Source organism: Lolium perenne, chromosome 3, assembly GCF_019359855.2.
Source record: "Lolium perenne isolate Kyuss_39 chromosome 3, Kyuss_2.0, whole genome shotgun sequence".
Lineage (NCBI taxonomy): Eukaryota > Viridiplantae > Streptophyta > Magnoliopsida > Poales > Poaceae > Lolium > Lolium perenne.
The window spans coordinates 323287671-323306373 of record NC_067246.2 but is presented as its reverse complement, the minus strand read 5'-3'; the positions used below and the strand labels follow the sequence as shown (position 1 = coordinate 323306373).

General features: G+C 48.4%; 2 protein-coding genes across 3 annotated transcripts; both read left to right on the top strand.

The window, feature by feature from the left end:
* The first annotated feature begins 6895 nt into the window (after positions 1-6895).
* Positions 6896-8493, top strand: LOC127345694 (probable inactive purple acid phosphatase 16). Of its 2 annotated transcripts, none has more exons than XM_051372201.2 (4): positions 6896-7201; positions 7287-7740; positions 7879-8053; positions 8132-8493. In XM_051372201.2, exons 1-4 carry the CDS (start codon positions 6907-6909, stop codon positions 8339-8341), a joined length of 1134 nt encoding a protein of 377 aa, XP_051228161.1. In that variant the 5' UTR covers positions 6896-6906; the 3' UTR covers positions 8342-8493. The 2 variants fall into 2 exon arrangements, with proteins under 2 accessions (XP_051228161.1, XP_051228159.1); XM_051372199.2 differs by having other exon boundaries at positions 6899-7201; positions 7287-7782.
* Positions 8494-8533: 40 nt separating this feature from the next.
* Positions 8534-9634, top strand: LOC127340374 (uncharacterized). Its single transcript, XM_051366133.1, has one exon. The coding sequence runs from the start codon at positions 8534-8536 to the stop codon at positions 9632-9634; it is 1101 nt and encodes a 366-aa protein (XP_051222093.1).
* Positions 9635-18703: the final 9069 nt, after the last annotated feature.

Genomic DNA, 18703 nt, shown 5'->3' with positions numbered 1-18703 from the left:
GTTTAACTTTCAAAAAGTTTTTTTGGGCTTCTAAAATTGAAACAACCATCATCTTAAGAGTATCTCTAGTCGTGTCCCCCAAAACGTTTTCAAAAGAATTTTAGCGCGCCCGATGTTTGTCGACGCTGCACCACCACCACGCGTCGCCGCCGTTCGCGTTTGCGCGCATCGCGCCTTCTCCACCGCTTCCCACGTCTTCTTCACCGCTTCCCGCGCGTTCTTCCCACCTCTTCATGCGCTGGCACCGGCTATAAAGCCCGACTCCGCTCGCTCTCGCCACCACAGTTGTCGGCAATCCTTCCTTTGCCTCCACCAAAACATGCCTCGTCGCCTAATCACCACCTTCGCCATGATGAGCCACGCCGGCGGTGGCAAGGCTCCTCCTCCACCGCCATCTCCATCTCCCTCGACCAACATCTTCGACAACGACAACGAGTTCGACGAGTGCGATGAGTTCAACGAGAACAAAGCCACTGATGACGGCGTCCTTGACGCAGCCATGAACTCGCGGTTCATGGTTGACGAGGACCAGGAGGCAGAGGAGGAGCAAGAGGCCCACACGGAGTTCGACATGGAGCAGCAACAACGGCGTGAGGCGGCCTCCGTGGCGAATGAATCGAGCGACGACGATGACGACGGCTGGAGTGGGCCTAACCCAGAGGAGAAGGCTGCGGAGCAGAGGTCCATCTTCATGTCATTCGAGACGCTGAAGAAGAACGATGAAGACGCCAACGAGGCGATGATGGATGTTGCGGCCCACCGAGCTCCGATGAGAGCGCAGTGGTGGCAGCGGAGAAGTGGAAGAGGGAGGGAGGCGACGATGGGGTGTCCCGTCAAGCTCCCCATGGGGCGGCAAGTAGGCTAGGGGCGATCAATTCACCTAGCCGTTCTTCATTCAAATTCTTACAAATTAATCAAATTTGAATGAATTTTTTTATTTCGTGTCAATATACATGGTTTGGTGCCTGGTTTGGGGGACGTGGCTGAAAACGGACACCCTCCAAAATCGACAGCACCTTGAGGCATCCCCAAATGCTCGATCCGACGTTTTTTCTCGACGTGATTTGGGGGACGGCAGCTGTGGAGATGCTCTAACCTTCTAAACAGATCCGAGTGCCAGTCTGTTGTTGGCCCGCGACCATCCACCTTGCCAGTGGCGTCATTCTACCATTGCAGTCACGTACACCACCTACTGCGCTAAATTCACCGTCTGAGGTGTTACCGGATGTCGCAGTTGGTATTTTATACCTCGACAATAAATTTGTTCATGTATGGCATGTAACAATTATTCTATGGACTAACAACATTAGGCACACAAGGATATATACACTTCGGTCGGGTAAATATCGCCAATAAAAACCCTACTTCTATATGAATGTATAACCAACCTTGTGAGGTGCTTAATATTACAATGGTGGTTCTGCGACGAGCGGAAAGCCAGCTAGTTGCGCTCGTCTATATGCGTAAGAATGTTAATGGGATATGTGTTGGAGAGTCCAACCGAATGCTCAGAACCCCTCCACGGGAGAGGGGCATGTGTATTTATACGGGATGTTTCACATCATCATAGACATGGCGACGTGGCACTAAGCCTACTAGCTCGTCAACTTACATGCTCGTACTCGGTATGCCGTCAGGCCACTATAACATACGCCACGAGACGACTTTGGTGGTATCTGAAATCGTGTGGACCATAGTCCTCATTGTTCGCGGCACGGCCTGACCTAGTTGTGGAAAAGGTTGGCAGCTCTATGTTAGGGCTAGAAGCGTGCACTTTCATCCATTGTCTTGCCTTCGTGATCGGCTGGCGGGGTTTGGCCGACTAGCGTGTTTTTTTTTCAAGCGATCCCTCATGGGTCGATTTTCATTACCAAAAAGATAATGAAAAACAGAGTAGCAGATTCTGGAGCCAACAAAAGAAACAGAGGGGGGAGGGGGATCGCTGCCTACTTCTATCGTTCAAGACGAGACTTAGAGGTTTTAAAATTTACAGACCCTGACCCTAACCCTAACGCTAATCCTAAACCCTAACCCTAAACCAGCAACCACAACTCACTAAAAATATCACAGAACCCCTTCCATGAGCTTTAACGACACAAGACACAACAAACAACCAACCAACGGCCACCACATCCGTTTCCATAGCTCTGGCTTCGTCTTCACTTCTCCCTAGCTGCATCCATCAGGCGGAGAGGACGGTGTTGATCAGTCGTCGCTTGATTTCCATCAGAGCTGGCAACAATACCAGCAAGCCTCAGTAATCCATCAGCTCCAACATGAATATCCTCCGCATCTTTCTCGTCATACAACCCTTCCCAACGTTTCATAAATACGGTAGAGTAGCTTATTGGTTCAAAAGGGGATTTTATCAACTTGTGTTCAAATCATGCCTTGTTTCTGAGCTTCCAGATAGCCCACCACACAACAACTAACCCTACATTCTAGGTATTTCTGATGGCAGGAATGAACGGAGGGATCCACCAGAAAAACTGGGTGAATGATCCAGGTCTCGATGGGGAGCCAATTATATTGCCTGACCAAAAGTGCTTCAAACAAATTTGGCAGCTGGACATATAAAGAACATGTGGGAGATAGATTCATCCTCGGTGCAAAATCGACAAGTAGAATTCCCCTGCCAGTTGCGTTTCAGCAGATTATATTTTGTGGCAATAGCATCATGCCAAACAAGCCACAACCAAATTTGAATCTTGAGAGCTGAGGGGTATCTTACTCTTCTACAGATGTATGAAAGTCCTATCCAAACCACAGTCACACATGTGTTTGTACACAGAACTAACAGTAAACTTGCTACTTTTTGCCCATTTCCACTGGATCTTCATTGAGATTAGTTTGGGACACAATTTGAGACAGCCCGATGTATCTGCAAAGCTACATCTGGTGGCATCCATCTCCTAAAAGAGAATCTCCAGTTCAAAGCAGCTGCCTCAGCCACTATGACAGTTTGTTCAATAAAGATATCATAAATATGAGGAAATCTATCCATTAAAGGATACCGATCACACCAAGCATCTCCCCAGAAACTGGTGTTTCTACCATTACCCACATGCATCCTTCTCCCTTTCAGATAAATGTGCTTAACCAGTAGCATGTCTTTCCAGGGAGGAGAGTCACCAAGCCTGCTCTTTGTATAAAAAACACCTCGACCTCTCAAATATATCTGTTTCATCTGATCTTGCCAGGGGCCAGTGGCAGAGGACGAAAAAAAATTGAGGTCGGGCAAAATTTTAAATGCAAAAAAAATAACACAAAAGAATAAACTATTAGTTTATATGTTGGTAAGCATAGTCGCCAAGTACTATGGTAATAGCAACATATTCAAAATCAAAAATAGCTCCGCAGTCTCCAGAAAACCTAGGAGCTAGACCCGCGTGATTTGCAGGACTAGGGGCGCGCGGCCGGGCGGCTTGGCCAGGGGGCGGGGGAGTCGGAGGGATCTCGTCGGGGGGGGGGGGGGGGGGAGCAGCCAGTACGCTGGCAGCCGGCAGCACAGTGAAACGAACAAAGAGAAGTCTTGGTCTCCCGGGAGAAAGTCGTGTCTAGGCGTCTGGCCTGACTCGCGTCGACTGCCGAAGACGAGTAGATGAAACAACTGACTCAGGAGTCACGATCGGAAGAACGAATCGCAGGACACGGACGGTTGGTTTTCCTCAACCACGTGCGGCCCAGCTAGCATAAGCCCAGTTCGTTTGCTTACTTGATTGTTTTTCTTCTGCCGGCCCAACTCATCTTTTTCTTTTGTTTTCCCTTCAAAAATTGTACAAAACTGATGGTATATCCACATATGCATATATATACTCGATTGTTTGCCGAAATTAAAGGTAGGACAAGTGCCACACCTTGCCCACAGGGGAGCTTCGCCCCTGCCAGGGGCCAGAGCCACTCTCAAGGTGCCACCACCATTTGCACATCAGGCTGCTGTTGAACTTGTATAGATTCTTCAAACCCAACCCTCCTTTTTTCTTTGGTTTACATATCAATTTCTATTTAACAAAGTGATATTTCTTTTTATTAGCACTTCCAGCCCAAAAAAAAGAACCTGATGGGTTTATCGATCTCTTCTATATTTGTCTTTTGTAACAATATCATAGACATCTAATAAACATCAATGTTGGATAGACAGGCATCAATGCTAGATAGATGATAACCCACAAGTATAGGGGATCGCATGTAGCCTTTTCGATAAGTAAGAGTGTCGAACCTAACGAGGAGCTAAAGGTAGGATAAACATTCTCTCAAGTTCTATCAACCACTGATACAACTCTACGCACACTAAGCGTTTGCAATATCTAAGAATAGAGCGATAACGGGTATGAGAGGTGACTTTGCAGAACAATAAAATACACGGAATAAATGTTAGTGTTGCAGCAATAAAATAAACTAAATTAACAGTACCATGAGTGTGGAAAGGCGGTGGTAATAGTGGTGGCTTTGTCCAAGATCGATTAGTGAAGATCTTGGGTTCAATGTCTTCGATGCAGCTTTCTATGTAGGAGAGGCTAAATATACATGCCCTCCCTCCGGGATTACAAGTACTATATGATTGGCTTGCTAGAAAACATCCGTAAATACCAGCAAGCATTAAGGTTTCCCCAACCATAGCCTTAAGTAAATGGTCCTCTTACTCCCATACATGCAACTATCCGGTTCGCGTCCTTAGGTTTCTGTCACTCCGGCAGAACTTCCCCCTTCTAGTATACAAGTACTACCAACCCTATGGTGCTTGATCCATGCGCGCACAAATATAATGGGCACCAAGGACGGTAACATATCAACATACAACTCTAATGAACCAAAGAGAAACAACCAATCAATCAAAGAACAAATAAACTATGGCAACATGACATAGATCATAGGATTATAACTTATAGCATCAAACACCATGAATACATAGGGCGGTACAGAGGTTTGTGAGAGGATGGACCACTGAATACAATGAGGAGTTGGTGATGGAGATGGCGGTGAAGACGTTGGAGGGCTCAGCGAGGAGCACCGGGAGGCGGAGGCGTGGGCGGCGGCGGCGGCGGCGCGGGGGAGTCCTTCCCCGCCGGCGGTATCATGGGGGAGCGCCGCCCCTTAGCCTTCTTCTTCCTTGAGTTGGTGCTGGTGTAGATGAGTGTTTCCCCCTCCTTGGCTGCTGCCAAGGAGGAGGATTTTCGTGACAATGCTTGGGGGCCTCCAAAAATAGGGTTTCCCATCAATATATAGTGTTGGAGATGCAATCTAGGCCATGGGATGGGTGCCCCATTGATCCAAGGGCTCTTGGGCACCTCTAGAACCTTCCTAGGACTCCCCTCTGTCCTTCATGAGCCTCACAACTCGTGGCTGGGCCGAAATATCCAGATATGGAAAGAGTTTGTGTCAAATAGGTCACCAACTTTCGGAGTCCCGAGACTGCACGAACCTCCGCAGTAATTCTGCTCTGCCGGATGCATCCGTTGTCCATTCTGGACGAATAAGATGTCTAAATTTGTCGGTTTGAAATTCTCTACAACTTTGTAGTTTACGACTTTTCCATTGGACGTCGTTTTGATGGAGTTTAGAAGAGATCTTTGAAAAGTGTTCAGCAGGGACAGATTCCGGGAAATTCCAGATTTCACCATAATGAGCTATTTCCTTCCATATTTGCCTATTTCCTGCACAACAAAGTTGAAACCAAGAACTTGTGCACTTTTGCAACTATTAATAGGTTAGTCACTTAAAAAATATAGTAATTGGTCTAAAACAAGCATGGAACATCAAAATTTTTAGATACGTTTGCGACGTATCAATAGAAATGCATCAATGCTAGATAAACTGGTTTTTATGGCCGGCAGACTCGTACTTAGCCAGGTGCAGGTAACCGATATGCATGAACTTGTCACCGGGGCTCACCACCTCCCTTGCCTCGTGTTTGGAGCATGCCTTGACACCTCTCTATCATGTGCATGGACTCCACGCCTTCTTGCACTGACTAGATCATGCACGACCCTCGTTTGGATGCAGTCGACTCGATGTCTGGCATAACCATCACGGTGAGAAAAAGCTGCTCCGAGAGACTCGCATGTCGGTGAACTTGATCAGTGGTGTGCTACGGCACGCCCCTCCAGCTACTCCCTATGTTTGACTGAAGGCAGTGTCGTGCTACAAAGAGAGGTGTTTTGGGAGGATGGGAGATGGGTTCCACTTGTCACTCAATGTTTTAAGAGTTAAGTTTCGGGGCTCTACTCTCTTCGATCTGTAATAAATGCTGATGATTTGATGTAACTTTAATAAATTTGACTAAATAATTATTTTATTATGAATAGAAGGGTTACGAAAGTTGCCCATAGCACAAAACTATGTCCACTCAGCGTAACGATGTGATGAAGAGGAAGCATATTCTTGGTGCCTGCAGTCCCTACCAGCCGTATGTTCCCGCCACTTTCCTTCTGATATATAAACCGGAACATCGCTGTCAATTTAGCCTATCGGCATGCCGTGGGTGCAATTTTGGGAATATCTTTTGCTAATTTAAGACTCCGGCAACTGCAAGTACTAGCTGCATACTCCTGACGAAGAAATCATCGTTTGTCGTTTTACATACCCACACTAATAGTTTGAGTATACTAAAGATACTCCTAGATGATAAGATAATTATGAGAGTACCGTGGAACATATTATTTGTGCCTACAGCCCGTATCTCCAGTAGTAATCCAGGCGCATATTCCGTCTGCTAAACATGAACGGCGTAACGCAATTATGCAGGTTGCTGTATGTATAGCTTTGTGCATTTCCTTTGCCATACGAACTTGACCGGATGGAACGCCACGTTTCTTTATCGACGACTGTGAGTGTAACCCAACGTAGCAGTAGTTGCAGAGGCACCGTCATGGCACCCACAATCTGTCCTCTTTCTGGGAGCTTTTTATGCACAGATATTGGATTAGATCTGCTGCCACATCGACGCTTGATGCCAAAATGCGGCGGTTGCAGTGTCACCTCGAGGCTGCCCTTGCCGCCCTACTCGCCGGCCTGCTGGCTCTGGCAGCCGCCGCGGGGCACCGGTCGCCGGCGCCGCTGCGGTTCGCGCCGGACGGTCGGTTCAAGGTGGCGCTGTTCGCGGACCTGCATTACGGCGAGAACGCCTGGACGGACTGGGGCCCCGCCCAGGACATCGGTTCCGACCGCGTCATGGCCGCCGTGCTCGACGCCGAGAAGCCAGGTAATTGTCCGGCCGGTGGCAGCCCCAATTCCAACATGCAGTAATTTCTGCACAGATTTAACTAGCTTTTCTGAATTTACCGCAGACTTCGTGGTGTACCTGGGCGACCTGGTGACGGCGAACAACGTGCCGATCGCCAACGTGACCCTGTACTGGGAGAGGGCGACTTCCCCGACCAGACGCAGGCGGATTCCATGGGCGACGGTGTTCGGCAACCACGACGACATGGCGTTCGAGTGGCCAATGGAGTGGTTCTCGCCTGACGGCGTCCCGGCTGTACACTGCCCACCATCTGTCTCGGACTGCAGCTTCCGAGGGACGCCGCGGGTCGACTTGATGATGGCAGAGGTCGATCGCGACGGCGGCGAGCAGGGGCTGTCGCGTTCATCGGTCGGCCCCGAGAAGCTCTGGCCCGGCGTGTCCAACTACGTCCTGCAGGTGATCTCGCGGGAGAAGGAACAAGACCCTGCTCTGCTCATGTACTTTCTTGATTCCGGTGGTGGATCCTACCCGGAGGTCATCTCCGACGCGCAGGTCAGGTGGTTCCAGACCCAGTCTCAGTTCCTCAATCCGGATGGAAGGTCAGAAGAAACTTGCAACAATTCTTAATGTTCAACATCTGACGTTCTGAATTTCTGATGTTGGCATTGCTGGTCTCTTGCATTGTGGAACTGCAGGATTCCTGAGCTGGTCTTCTGGCACATACCGAGCATTGCGTACGCCAAGGTGGCTCCAAAGGCCAAGAGTAAGATAAGAAGGCCATGTGTTGGCTCTCTGAACAGGGAAGGTGTGGCTCCGCAACAAGCTGAATGGGGCATGATGGACTCTCTTGCCAAGAGGCCATCGGTCAAGGTAATCGCACTTGCGGTTAATTTGGATGTCTGACTGATGATCATATCTTGTGATGTTAATAACTTACTTGTATTTTAGGCGATCTTCGTGGGGCACAACCACGGGCTGGACTGGTGCTGCCCGTATGACAAACTCTGGCTGTGTTTCGCACGGCACACGGGGCATGGCGGTTACGGTAGCTGGCCGAGAGGATCGAGGATAGTTCAGATGTCTGAAACCCCGTTCTCTGTCGAGTCCTGGATCCGGATGGAGAACGGGACGACGCACAGCCATGTTGTATTGGGCTAGATCGATCAAGGTAGGTAGGATTCAGACTCGTTTGCGTTAGGATCTGTTGGATTTGCAATGGGAACCTTTCGGTGCCTGTGTTGGAGCTCGAGACGAATTCGATTTAGTAGCTTGCCCCGCCATGACAACCAGAACATAGAAACGTGCGATCAGATCGTGTGCTTGAGAGTTTTTCACTTCGACGGCGCCGCCATGACGACCAGCCTGCCGGAGGAGCTACACCTCGAAATCCTGAAGCGCCTGTTGCCGAGCCCCCAGGTGCTCGCCCGCGCATCCGCCGTCTGCAAGGAGTGGCATCGCGTCGTGAACGACCCTGTGTTCCTCCATGAGCTCTACCGTGCGCGCGGCGGGGCACCAGTCACCCTCGGCTTCTTCCACAACTTCGACGACCTCCACCGGAGGTTCGTGCACGTGGAGGCGGCCGGCCCTGCGAAATTCGCCTTCGACTCCATTGATCACAAGAAGAGGAAGTGGCAGTTCTTCGACTGCCGTCATGGCCGCGTCCTCCTCCACGACAACTGGGACACGTTGCTGGTGTGGCAACCCATGACCGGCGACCACCACCTCGTTTCATACGAAGGCCCCTTCAGCCTCGGCGGAAGGCATACTGGTGTTGCACTGACCTGTGAATGTGCCGCGGACGATGGTGGCGATGACCGGGGCACGCCCTGCAACTCCAGCCACTTCCGTCTGGCCGTCGTGTCCAACCACATGCGAACAGATTGCTTGCGCGCCAGCGTCTTCTCCTCCATCACTGGTAAGTGGACCGCATCACCGGTGCTACCTCTGGCAAATCAGATCCGTCCGGAGCCCTGTGTCATCGTCGGCAGAACCTTATACCAACCGTTATTAGACTATCTCGTACTCGAGTTTGATACGGACAACCGGACCCTAACCACTTTCGAACGGCCAAACTTCGGCCATGTCCGACTATTCAAGGCACACGGCGGCGTGCTTGGCCTTGCCGGGGTGCTGGGTTTCACTTTGCGTGTGTGGGTACGCGACGCGGATGCTTGGGTGATGCGCAAGACGGTGGATCTCAGCAGGATTCTCCCTAGTCTGTCAACGCCATCACAGAATACAGACTATTGGTTTACCTTGATGCCGCCGGTGAAGATCATCGGGGTTGCCGATGGGGGCCATGACCTATTTTTGTTGACTGCGATCGGCATATTCTTGTTTTGTGTCAACTCGATGGAGCTCAAGATGGTGCACGAGGCTAGTCCCAACATGAAGACCGTCTACCCTTATGGTGCTTTCTATGTCCCACCTACTACTCGCACTCCCACCTAAAAGTTGCAACTTACTAGCCCTAGAGTATTTGTTATGTTTGCCTCCTATGTTTATTGATATACAACAATATATAAGTTAGCTTCATTCTCTGTTACAGTAGATTTGCTTTATTTCCTTTATCTATCTAATCGACTTTTCATGTTTTACTAGAGTATCAGTGTCACTGGCTCTCCTCTCTTTCTAGTAGCGCTAAATTACAAAATAGTTAGTTTACATCTCTCTCATTTCCGACTGCGCCCAAAGTAATATGCATGAGCCCTTTACTTTTATTTCACTCGAGGTCGAGAACCGTGTTAAACAGATCCTTACCAGGCTAGGCAATAAATTGTACTTTTGGTGCCACCTTGGGATTACAAAGATGAATAATAAATTGTTTGAAAAAAGGCATACTTCTAATGTGAGTATCCTAAGTATGTGTCTGCATGCATGTTTGACAAGAGCCACAACGAGAGAGTTTTTTGGGATTTCTTTTTAGGAGGATACAAGAGTTTTGGCTCCATTTAAGAGGATACAAGAGGATTCATATTTTTTAAATAAAATATATTTTAAATCGTTCATATAAATTATGATCGGTTTTCAACATTGCGCTCCTCGAATCCATGGAGCTCAAGAAGATGAACGAGGCTACACACAACATGAAGATTGCTTACCCTGATCGTTGGATCGCTCTCACCCTCGTACATTTTTCTAATCCACAAGAATGCCACCCACCTGCGCGTGTCCAGAGATACCGCCGGCACGCCAAAATTGTGGCCCGCCGGCGCTATATTACCATCGGTGCCCCTATTTTATGGGGATATGGATCAACCAGGTCCTGAACCTGGGCAGAATTTGGAGCCTCCCTTACTGCCAGTGCACCACCTTACTGCATGCGAACTTCGATAAAGAAGTTTTTTATATAAGAATGTATCTACGGAAAACTTTACATCCAATTTAAACCGGTTACGTCCGCTTAGTAATTTTTTAGTTTCCCCAAATTCAAAAAGGAAAATGTTATTTTTCCAAGTTTTAGTTTTTGATTAAAAAAAAACTGCCGACGCACAGGCATAGTGGTGCGCCGGCGGTAACCTAGCGTATATATAGAAAACAACCCGATGGCCTCTTCTTCTTTCTCACTTTCTCTCCTCCTCCTCCTCCTCCTCATCCTCCTTCACCACCACCTCCTCCTCCTCATCCTCTCCCACTACCACCACCTCCTCCTCCTCATCTTTCTCTCCTCCTCTGCCTCCTCTTCACCCTTCTCCTCCTATTCACCTTCTCCGTTCTCCTCCTTATCTTTCCTTTTTTTTTCTTCCTCCTCCTCCTCCTCCTCCTCCTCCTCCTCATTCCCTACCTCCAGCGACACTTCGGCGAGCAGCTCCTTTACCCAGCCAGTACCTCCTTCCGGAGAATAACTCCCCAAGCCGGTGACCATCTCCTCAACCTCGTCGTCGACCTCCCTCCGGCGACCACCTCCTCAACCTCACCGGTAGCCACCTCCTGAAGCTCGTCATCGGGACCTCCCTCCGGCGACCCACCACCTCAACCTCGCTGGCCACGGTGAAGAATGTGAAGAACACATCATGATGAGAACTAGATCTAGATGTATATCCAGATGTAGATTTTTCTTTCTTTGGTGCGCCGGCGGTAAGCGTTTTCCTAGTAGTGACCCACGCATAATCAAATTAAACATACTTTTGGAACACATCAAATAACAACCATATAACTGGGTGCTCAATAAACAAACATACTTAGTAACATATCATCAATCACTAATGGCCAAACATAGGTGATGAGTGCAAAAAGAGACGTGTTTCGCGATATTAAAATTGTTGTAGAAGTAGGAGTTTTTTATTATTTTATCGTGCTAGCGCGTCCCTATTTTATTTGTTTCAACAGGAACCCACAATTAAAGAGGAAGATTGACAAATCATTGAAAAAGATCATATCTAGACGTAATAAATGATTCAAGGCATTAAAACACCTTCCATACATGTATCACCTGCCTAGAAATCGAACCAAGGGAAGAATTCGCCGAACTGTGAGGACAAATGGTATATGCTGCACCTCGAAATACTGAATGAAAAACGATCACTACCGGAGATTCTGCCTTTCCATATACACGGCAAACGAGCCGCTCCGGCAAAAGATACATGGTACAGATCGGTATGAAAAAGCGCCTTTGCCGTGTGTTATTTTTTGATAAATACAGGGTACGTATATACCTTTGCCGTGTGTATGTCAACAAGTATACGGCAAAGAAAAATATTTGATAATTTGAGACTGGCTTGTAGAAGGATAGAGAGGGAGAGAGATATGCGGAATATGATGGATGTTGTATTGCGCCTCATGGGCGAGTATATATAGGGTACAAGACTTGGAGGCTAAGAAGCTCTCCTAGAGATAAGGCAGGAGATGAATGACAAATCCTATACAAATCCCGTGACATCTAATACTACCTAATATATCTCTAACACCCCCCCGCAGTCGTAGCGGTAGCGACGTGAACAAGAGTAGCATCGCGGACGGTCAGACTGGAGAAGAAGCTGGTGAGGCGCAGGCGAGGTGGTAGCCCTTTGTGCCGATGTCGAGGTAGCCGAGAGCGTGGGTGCTGCAACCTTGGTCGAGGAAGCCGCGCGAGGTATTGCCGTGGTCGATGTCGTGGGCGGGTGCCGTTGTCGATGTAGCCGCAAGCGCGTAGTGCGAGAGGAGAGTGACGGAGACGCGTCGAGGCAGTCGTGGAGATGGTCGATGCCGAAGTCGATGCAGTCGGAGCCGTCGAGGACGAAGTGCAACCATAGTTTTGCCAGAACCAGGCGCACGTCGGGGACGAAGGCATACTTCGGTTTTGCCAGAACCGAGTACACATAGAAGAAGTCGGTGACGCGGTCGAGGCAGTCGTAGAGGCGATGCCGAAGAAGACGTTGTCGAAGCCGATGAAGACGAGACGTCCGGCGCGAGTTTGCCAGACTCGGGAACGTGTCGAGGGACGAAGGCACTTCCGGTGTTGTCAGTACCGGGCATGCAAGGGTAGGGAACATTACAAAGTGCGCGCCATGTCGGAGTAGACTAGTAGAGGAGGTCTCGACGACGGGTGTCGGAGAAGAGGAGCAGGTGGTGTAGTCGGGGAAGAGGCGAGTCTCGACGACGGGTGTCGGAGTAGAGTAGCAGGTGACGTAGTCGGGGAAGAGGCGAGGACGCTGGCGGCGAAGCTGTAGTGTACGAAGACGTAGAAGGCGGCTAACCCAGCGGTGACCAGGGGTGGTCATGCTGGACGCCTAGACGGGCGTTGCGGTGGTCGGCGAGCTCAGCGCGACCTGAAGTGGTTGGCTAGCCCAGCGGCGACCTGGGGTGGGGGCGCGGCGGCGGTACACGAAATAGGCGAGGAAGACCCAGCGGCGTGACGAAGACCATGCGCGGATGGAGGCGACCCGCGCCGAAGGGGCGGCGCTGTGGTGGCCTCGGACATCGACGCGCGGGGGACGGCGAAGGCGACCGCGTGCGGCGACGCCACGGCCTGAGGGGCTGGCGTAGCTGCAGGGCGCGAGTCGGTGCAGCGGAGGGACGCCACCAGCGACGTACGTGCCTGAGAAGGCGCGTCGTTGGCTAGCAGCGTGGACCAAAGGCGGCGGCGCTGCGACCCGAAGGGGCGACGCAGCGGCACCCCGATGCTCGATCGGTGGTAGGCGCGTGCTCGGGGACGTGCTTGGCGTAGACGTGCGCGGGGTCGGTTGATCAGACCGACGGCGACGCGATACGCGCCATGGCATGGACGACGCACAGATCGGAGTCGATGGCGACGTTGTCGACGATGTCCCGGGCGATGACGGTGGAGACGAGCCGGCGATGGAGACCGCACGAACGAGACAGCCTGCTGCGTCGCACGTAGGGGCGCCCCGTGTGCGGCGCGTGCGACTGTCCCGTGCGGGTAATGGCCGGTGCAGGTCGATGCCGTTGTCGGAGTAGAGGCGCAAGTGGACGGCGGCGATGGGCGACTCAATCCGATCTATAATTGGTAAAACCAAAAAGAAAACGCCGGTCGAGCGACCGGCGGAGCAAAAAGAAAACCAATCTACAGATTGGAAAAAAAAGACTCGAGGGCAGCGGATCAACGGATCGGCGAACGAACCATCATACGGATTGCGCGGCCCCCGGAGTAGATCATGGAGATCGACCTCCCCGGGGGCGGTGCGGCGCGGAAACTTTGCGGCGGCTAGGTCAAGGAGCGTGCCGCTCTGATACCATGTAGAAGGATAGAGAGGGAGAGAGATATGCGGAATATGATGGATGTTGTATTGCGCCTCATGGGCGAGTATATATAGGGTACAAGACTTGGAGGCTAAGAAGCTCTCCTAGAGATAAGGCAGGAGATGAATGACAAATCCTATACAAATCCCGTGACATCTAATACTACCTAATATATCTCTAACATGGCTAATGACGCTCGATATTTTGTGATGTTTCAAATCAGAGAGATGTTTGGGTTCTGCCTAAGTTCTTTCAGAATTTCAGAGCTAAAAGCTACGAACACATGCACAATCAAATCCTTAGTATCTTATACGATGGCGATGATCTTCTATGGAAAAAAAAACTTTGTGGGTGTATTCTTTGTCGAGAAATTCAGCTTCTTGGACAGACACGGTGCAGCTAAGCATGTGTGTAATATGAAGTGCTTGGTAGGATGAGAATAACTACCGCATAAAATATTTCAAACGAATTTTTAATTCAGCTATATAGCGCATTGGATGTGTCCAATGATACGGTCCAACAATTCAATTAATTAGATGATACCCCGCCATTGCAGTGGGACACACAAATGCCATATAGTAAATTGTAGAGAAAAAATAGACTCAAAATAAAAGAAAATAAAATAAAAATAATGGACAACATAGAATTAAAGTAATATTTTGAGGTAACATAGAACTGAAATTTCACCAATTTATGCACCCATTGACAATGCCCTATGTACACAAATAACCAGTTGTACCTTGTAGTCACGCATAACCCATCTGAAGTTCCAAGAAATGGTGACACACGAAGATAATAATGTGAAATATGTGCCATGGCCATTGCTGGAGCATATATATTTCGCAAACCGTATCATAAGTTTTAGTGTGCGTGAGAATCATGTAGGGAAAAACTATCCCTCGCTGTATCCTGCAATCGTGTACAAACCTCCATAAAGAGGTTGCGGTTCTGCATTCTTTGCAGCGCAGACCACAAACGGAGAATAGTGTTACATATGTAAATAACCTTCATGAGAGAGAAATTTTTATCATTAATTTTTTTGTCATTTCTGCATAGCCATAGCAACCATATAACGGCAAGTGCTCCCACCATAATAAGTGTTCCAAACCTGTGATCAATACCATGAATCCAATTACCAAAGATGTTGGCCACACTAGTCGGGGAATACAGATCAGAAGCTACTTAAATGCATGACCATATAGATCTGGCAAAGCGGCACTGAAAGAACAAGTGTTTAATTATATCATTGTGATGACAGTAAACACACTGACTACTCCCAAGCTAATTACGTTTCACAAGATTATTTTTTGGTTAGGATTAGCCCTCGATGTAAATACCAACCAAAAATCTTAACTTTTAGCGTTATTTTCGTCGTCCAAACTTCTTGCTCTTGTCCACTGTAATATCAGGTTGGATAATTGCATTGTACAAAGAACTTACTGTAAACTTTCCGTTGGATTGTAAGTTCCAACGCAATTCATCCGGCCCTTCAAACAATTGAATGGATTCCAAACGAAGCAGTAAGGCATTCCACACATGAAGCATCCGGCCATATAAATCTCATCTAAACGTCACTGGCGGATGTGAGGTCGCCATTACTATAGAAATAGTAACTTTTGCGACGAACAATGCTATATAACGCCTAACGCTGTTTTCAGCAGAATTGCTCTGGTGTCTCGTTTTTGTGCAGAAATTCAACTTTCAGGAAAATCTCCGGAATTTATGTCAAAGGTCTTATTTTTCCGGAGGAATTACGGAGCCAGAAGGGCAAGCCAGGTGGAGGCCCGAGGCCCCCACACACTAGGCTGGCGCGGCCCAGGAGGGGGGCGCGCCGCCCTACTGTGTGGCCGCCTCGGCTGACCCCCGACGCCCTACTCTGGACTACTTAAGGGGTTTCGACCTAAAAAACACGGGAAAAAAGTCGGAGTCGCCAGAAACCATCCAGAACGTCGCCACCATCGCGAAACTCCGTCTCGGGACCAGAAACTCCGTTCTGGCACTCCGCCGGGACGGGGAATTGGAGGAGATCATCGCCATCATCACCACCGACGCCTCTCCATCGACCAACCATGTTTCCCCCATCCATGTGTGAGTAATTCCCCCTCTGTAGGCTGAAGGGGATGGTAGGGATTGGATGATATTGGTCATGTAATAGCATAAGATTGTTATGGCATAGTGCCTAGTGTCCGTAATCTGTACTTTGATGATATTGTTGCAACTTGTTATGCTTAATGCTTGTCATTAGGGCCCGAGTGCCATGATCTAAGATCTGAACATGTTATTGTTTCATGATGATATTCATTGTTTTATGATCTTACCTGCAAGTTGTATACACATGTTGCTGTCCGGAACCCGAGGCCCCGAAGTGACAGAAATCGGGACAACCGAAGGGGAAGGAAGTGATGTGAGGATCACATGTGTTCACGGAGTGTTAATGCTTTGCTCCGGTACTCTATTAAAAGGAGTACCTTAATTTCTAGTAGATTCCCTAGAGGCCTGATACGTCCAATTTGCATCACTATTTTATATCATAATTTGCTGTTATTCATTGATATATTTCATATTGGGACACAATACTTATGTTATTTCATCTATTTTGCATGTTTCATCATTATTGGAGGATCAAGCACCGGAGCCAGGATTCTGCTGGAAAAGGCACCGTCAGAACGCGATATTTCGGAAGATCAACTGTGGAAGGAAATTATACCAAAAATCTTATTTTTCAAGATGACGAAGGAAGCCAGAAGGAGGAGCCAGGAGGACCCAGGGTGGGCCCACACCATAGGGCGGCGCGGCCCATGCCCTGGCCGCGCCGCCATGTGGTGTGGGGGGCCCACAGCCCCTTTCGCCTCCTTTTCTTCGCGAAATCCTTCGTCCCGAAAACCTAAACCACAGAGGGTACCTCGCGAAGAGTTACAGCCGCCTCTGCGGGGCGGAGAACACCAGAGAGAAAAGAGCTCTCCGGCGGGCAGGAATCCGCCGGGGAAATTCCCTCCGGGAGGGGGAAATCGACGCCATCGTCACCGTCATCGAGCTGGACATCATCTCCATCACCATCATCATCATCTCCACCGTCATCACCGCCGTCTCCTCCGCAGCACCTCGTCACCGCCGTAGCAATTTGGGTTTGATCTTGATTGTTTGATAGGGGAAACTCTCCCGGTATCGATCTCTATTTGTTGTTGATGCTATTGAGTGAAACCATTGAACCAAGTTTATGTTCAGATTGTTATTCATCATCATATCACCTCTGATCATGTTCCATATGATGTCTCGTGAGTAGTTCGTTTAGTTCTTGAGGACATGGGTGAAGTCTAAATGTTAGTAGTGAACTATGGTTGAGTAATATTCAATGGTATGATATTTAAGTTGTGGTGTTATTCTTCTAGTGGTGTCATGTGAACGTCGACTACATGACACTTCACCATTTATGGGCCTAGGGGAATGCATCTTGTACTCGTTTGCCAATTGCGGGGTTGCCGGAGTGACAGAAACCTAAACCCCCGTTGGTATATCGATGCAGGAGGGATCGCAGGATCTCAGAGTTTAAGGCTGTGGTTAGATTTATTCTTAATTACTTTCTTGTAGTTGCGGATGCTTGCAAGGGGTATAATCACAAGTATGTATTAGTCCTAGGAAGGGCGGTACATTAGCATAGGTTCACCCACACAACACTTATCATAACAATGAAGATTATTTAGCCGCATGTAGCGAAAGCACTAGACTAAAATCCCATGTGTCCTCAAGAACGCTTGGTCATTATAAGTAAACAAACCGGCTTGTCCTTTGTGCTAAAAAGGATTGGGCCACTCGCTGCAATTGTTACTCTCGCACTTTACTTACTCGTACTTTATTCAACTGTTACATCTAAACCCCCTGAATACTTGTCTGTGAGCATTTACAGTGAATACTTCATCGAAACTGCTTGTCAACACCTTCTGCTCATCGTTGGGATCGACATTCTTACTTATCGAAAATACTACGATACACCCCCTATACTTGTGGGTCATCAAGACTATTTTCTGGCGCCGTTGCCGGGGAGTGAAGCGCTATTGGTAAGTGGAATTGGTAAGGAAAACCTTTACTGTTTGTGCTGATTTTATTTCTGCCTGCTGCTATAAGTCATTATGGAGAGATCTTCTCTTTAATTTCTATTTGGGAAATCTACTACTACTGCAACGGTAGTGGATGAGGCACCAGGTGAGGAAGTGATACCATATAAAATACCTATGAAAATTATTGAACGTGTTATGGATAACCGCTATGAAGGGGATGGAACTGTCCATCCTGGTGATCATTTACTGTTTTTGCATGAATTATGCGGTTTATTCAAGTGTGCAGGTATTGCTATGGATGAAGTGAGGAAGAAACTATTCTCTTTATCGCTGTCTGGTAAAGCGGCGCATTGGTATAAATTACTGGATAATGGGGATTCTCTTGAATGGAATGATATTGTGCCCCGGTTTTATTCTAAGTTCTATCCTCCAAGTGAAATTCATAAGGATCGGAATCGCATATATAATTTTTGGCCTCATGATGGAGAGAGTATTGCCCAAGCTTGGGGGAGATTGAAGTCTTTAATGCTCAAATGCCCCATTCATGAGCTTCCTGGTAATGTTATTATTGATAATTTCTATGCAAGACTTTCTTTTCAAGACAAGACCTTGCTGGATACTTCTTGTTCTGGATCATTTACACGCAACAAAGAAGAGTTTAAAAGGGACCTTCTTGATCGGATCCAAGAAAATACTGAAGGTTGGGAGAACGACAAGGATAGAGAATCAGGTATAATTTATGATTATAAATGCATTGAAGCTTTTATGGATACTGATAAATTTCGTA

Bases quoted from the DNA above. Each gene is read 5' to 3' on its own strand.
- LOC127345694 (XM_051372199.2), top strand. From the start codon at position 6,907: ATGCACAGATATTGGATTAGATCTGCTGCCACATCGACGCTTGATGCC. The intron at 7,783-7,878 runs GTCAGAAGAAAC...GTGGAACTGCAG, and splicing joins TTCCTCAATCCGGATGGAAG to GATTCCTGAGCTGGTCTTCT. The intron at 8,054-8,131 runs GTAATCGCACTT...CTTGTATTTTAG, and splicing joins CCAAGAGGCCATCGGTCAAG to GCGATCTTCGTGGGGCACAA.
- LOC127340374 (XM_051366133.1), top strand. From the start codon at position 8,534: ATGACGACCAGCCTGCCGGAGGAGCTACACCTCGAAATCCTGAAGCGC.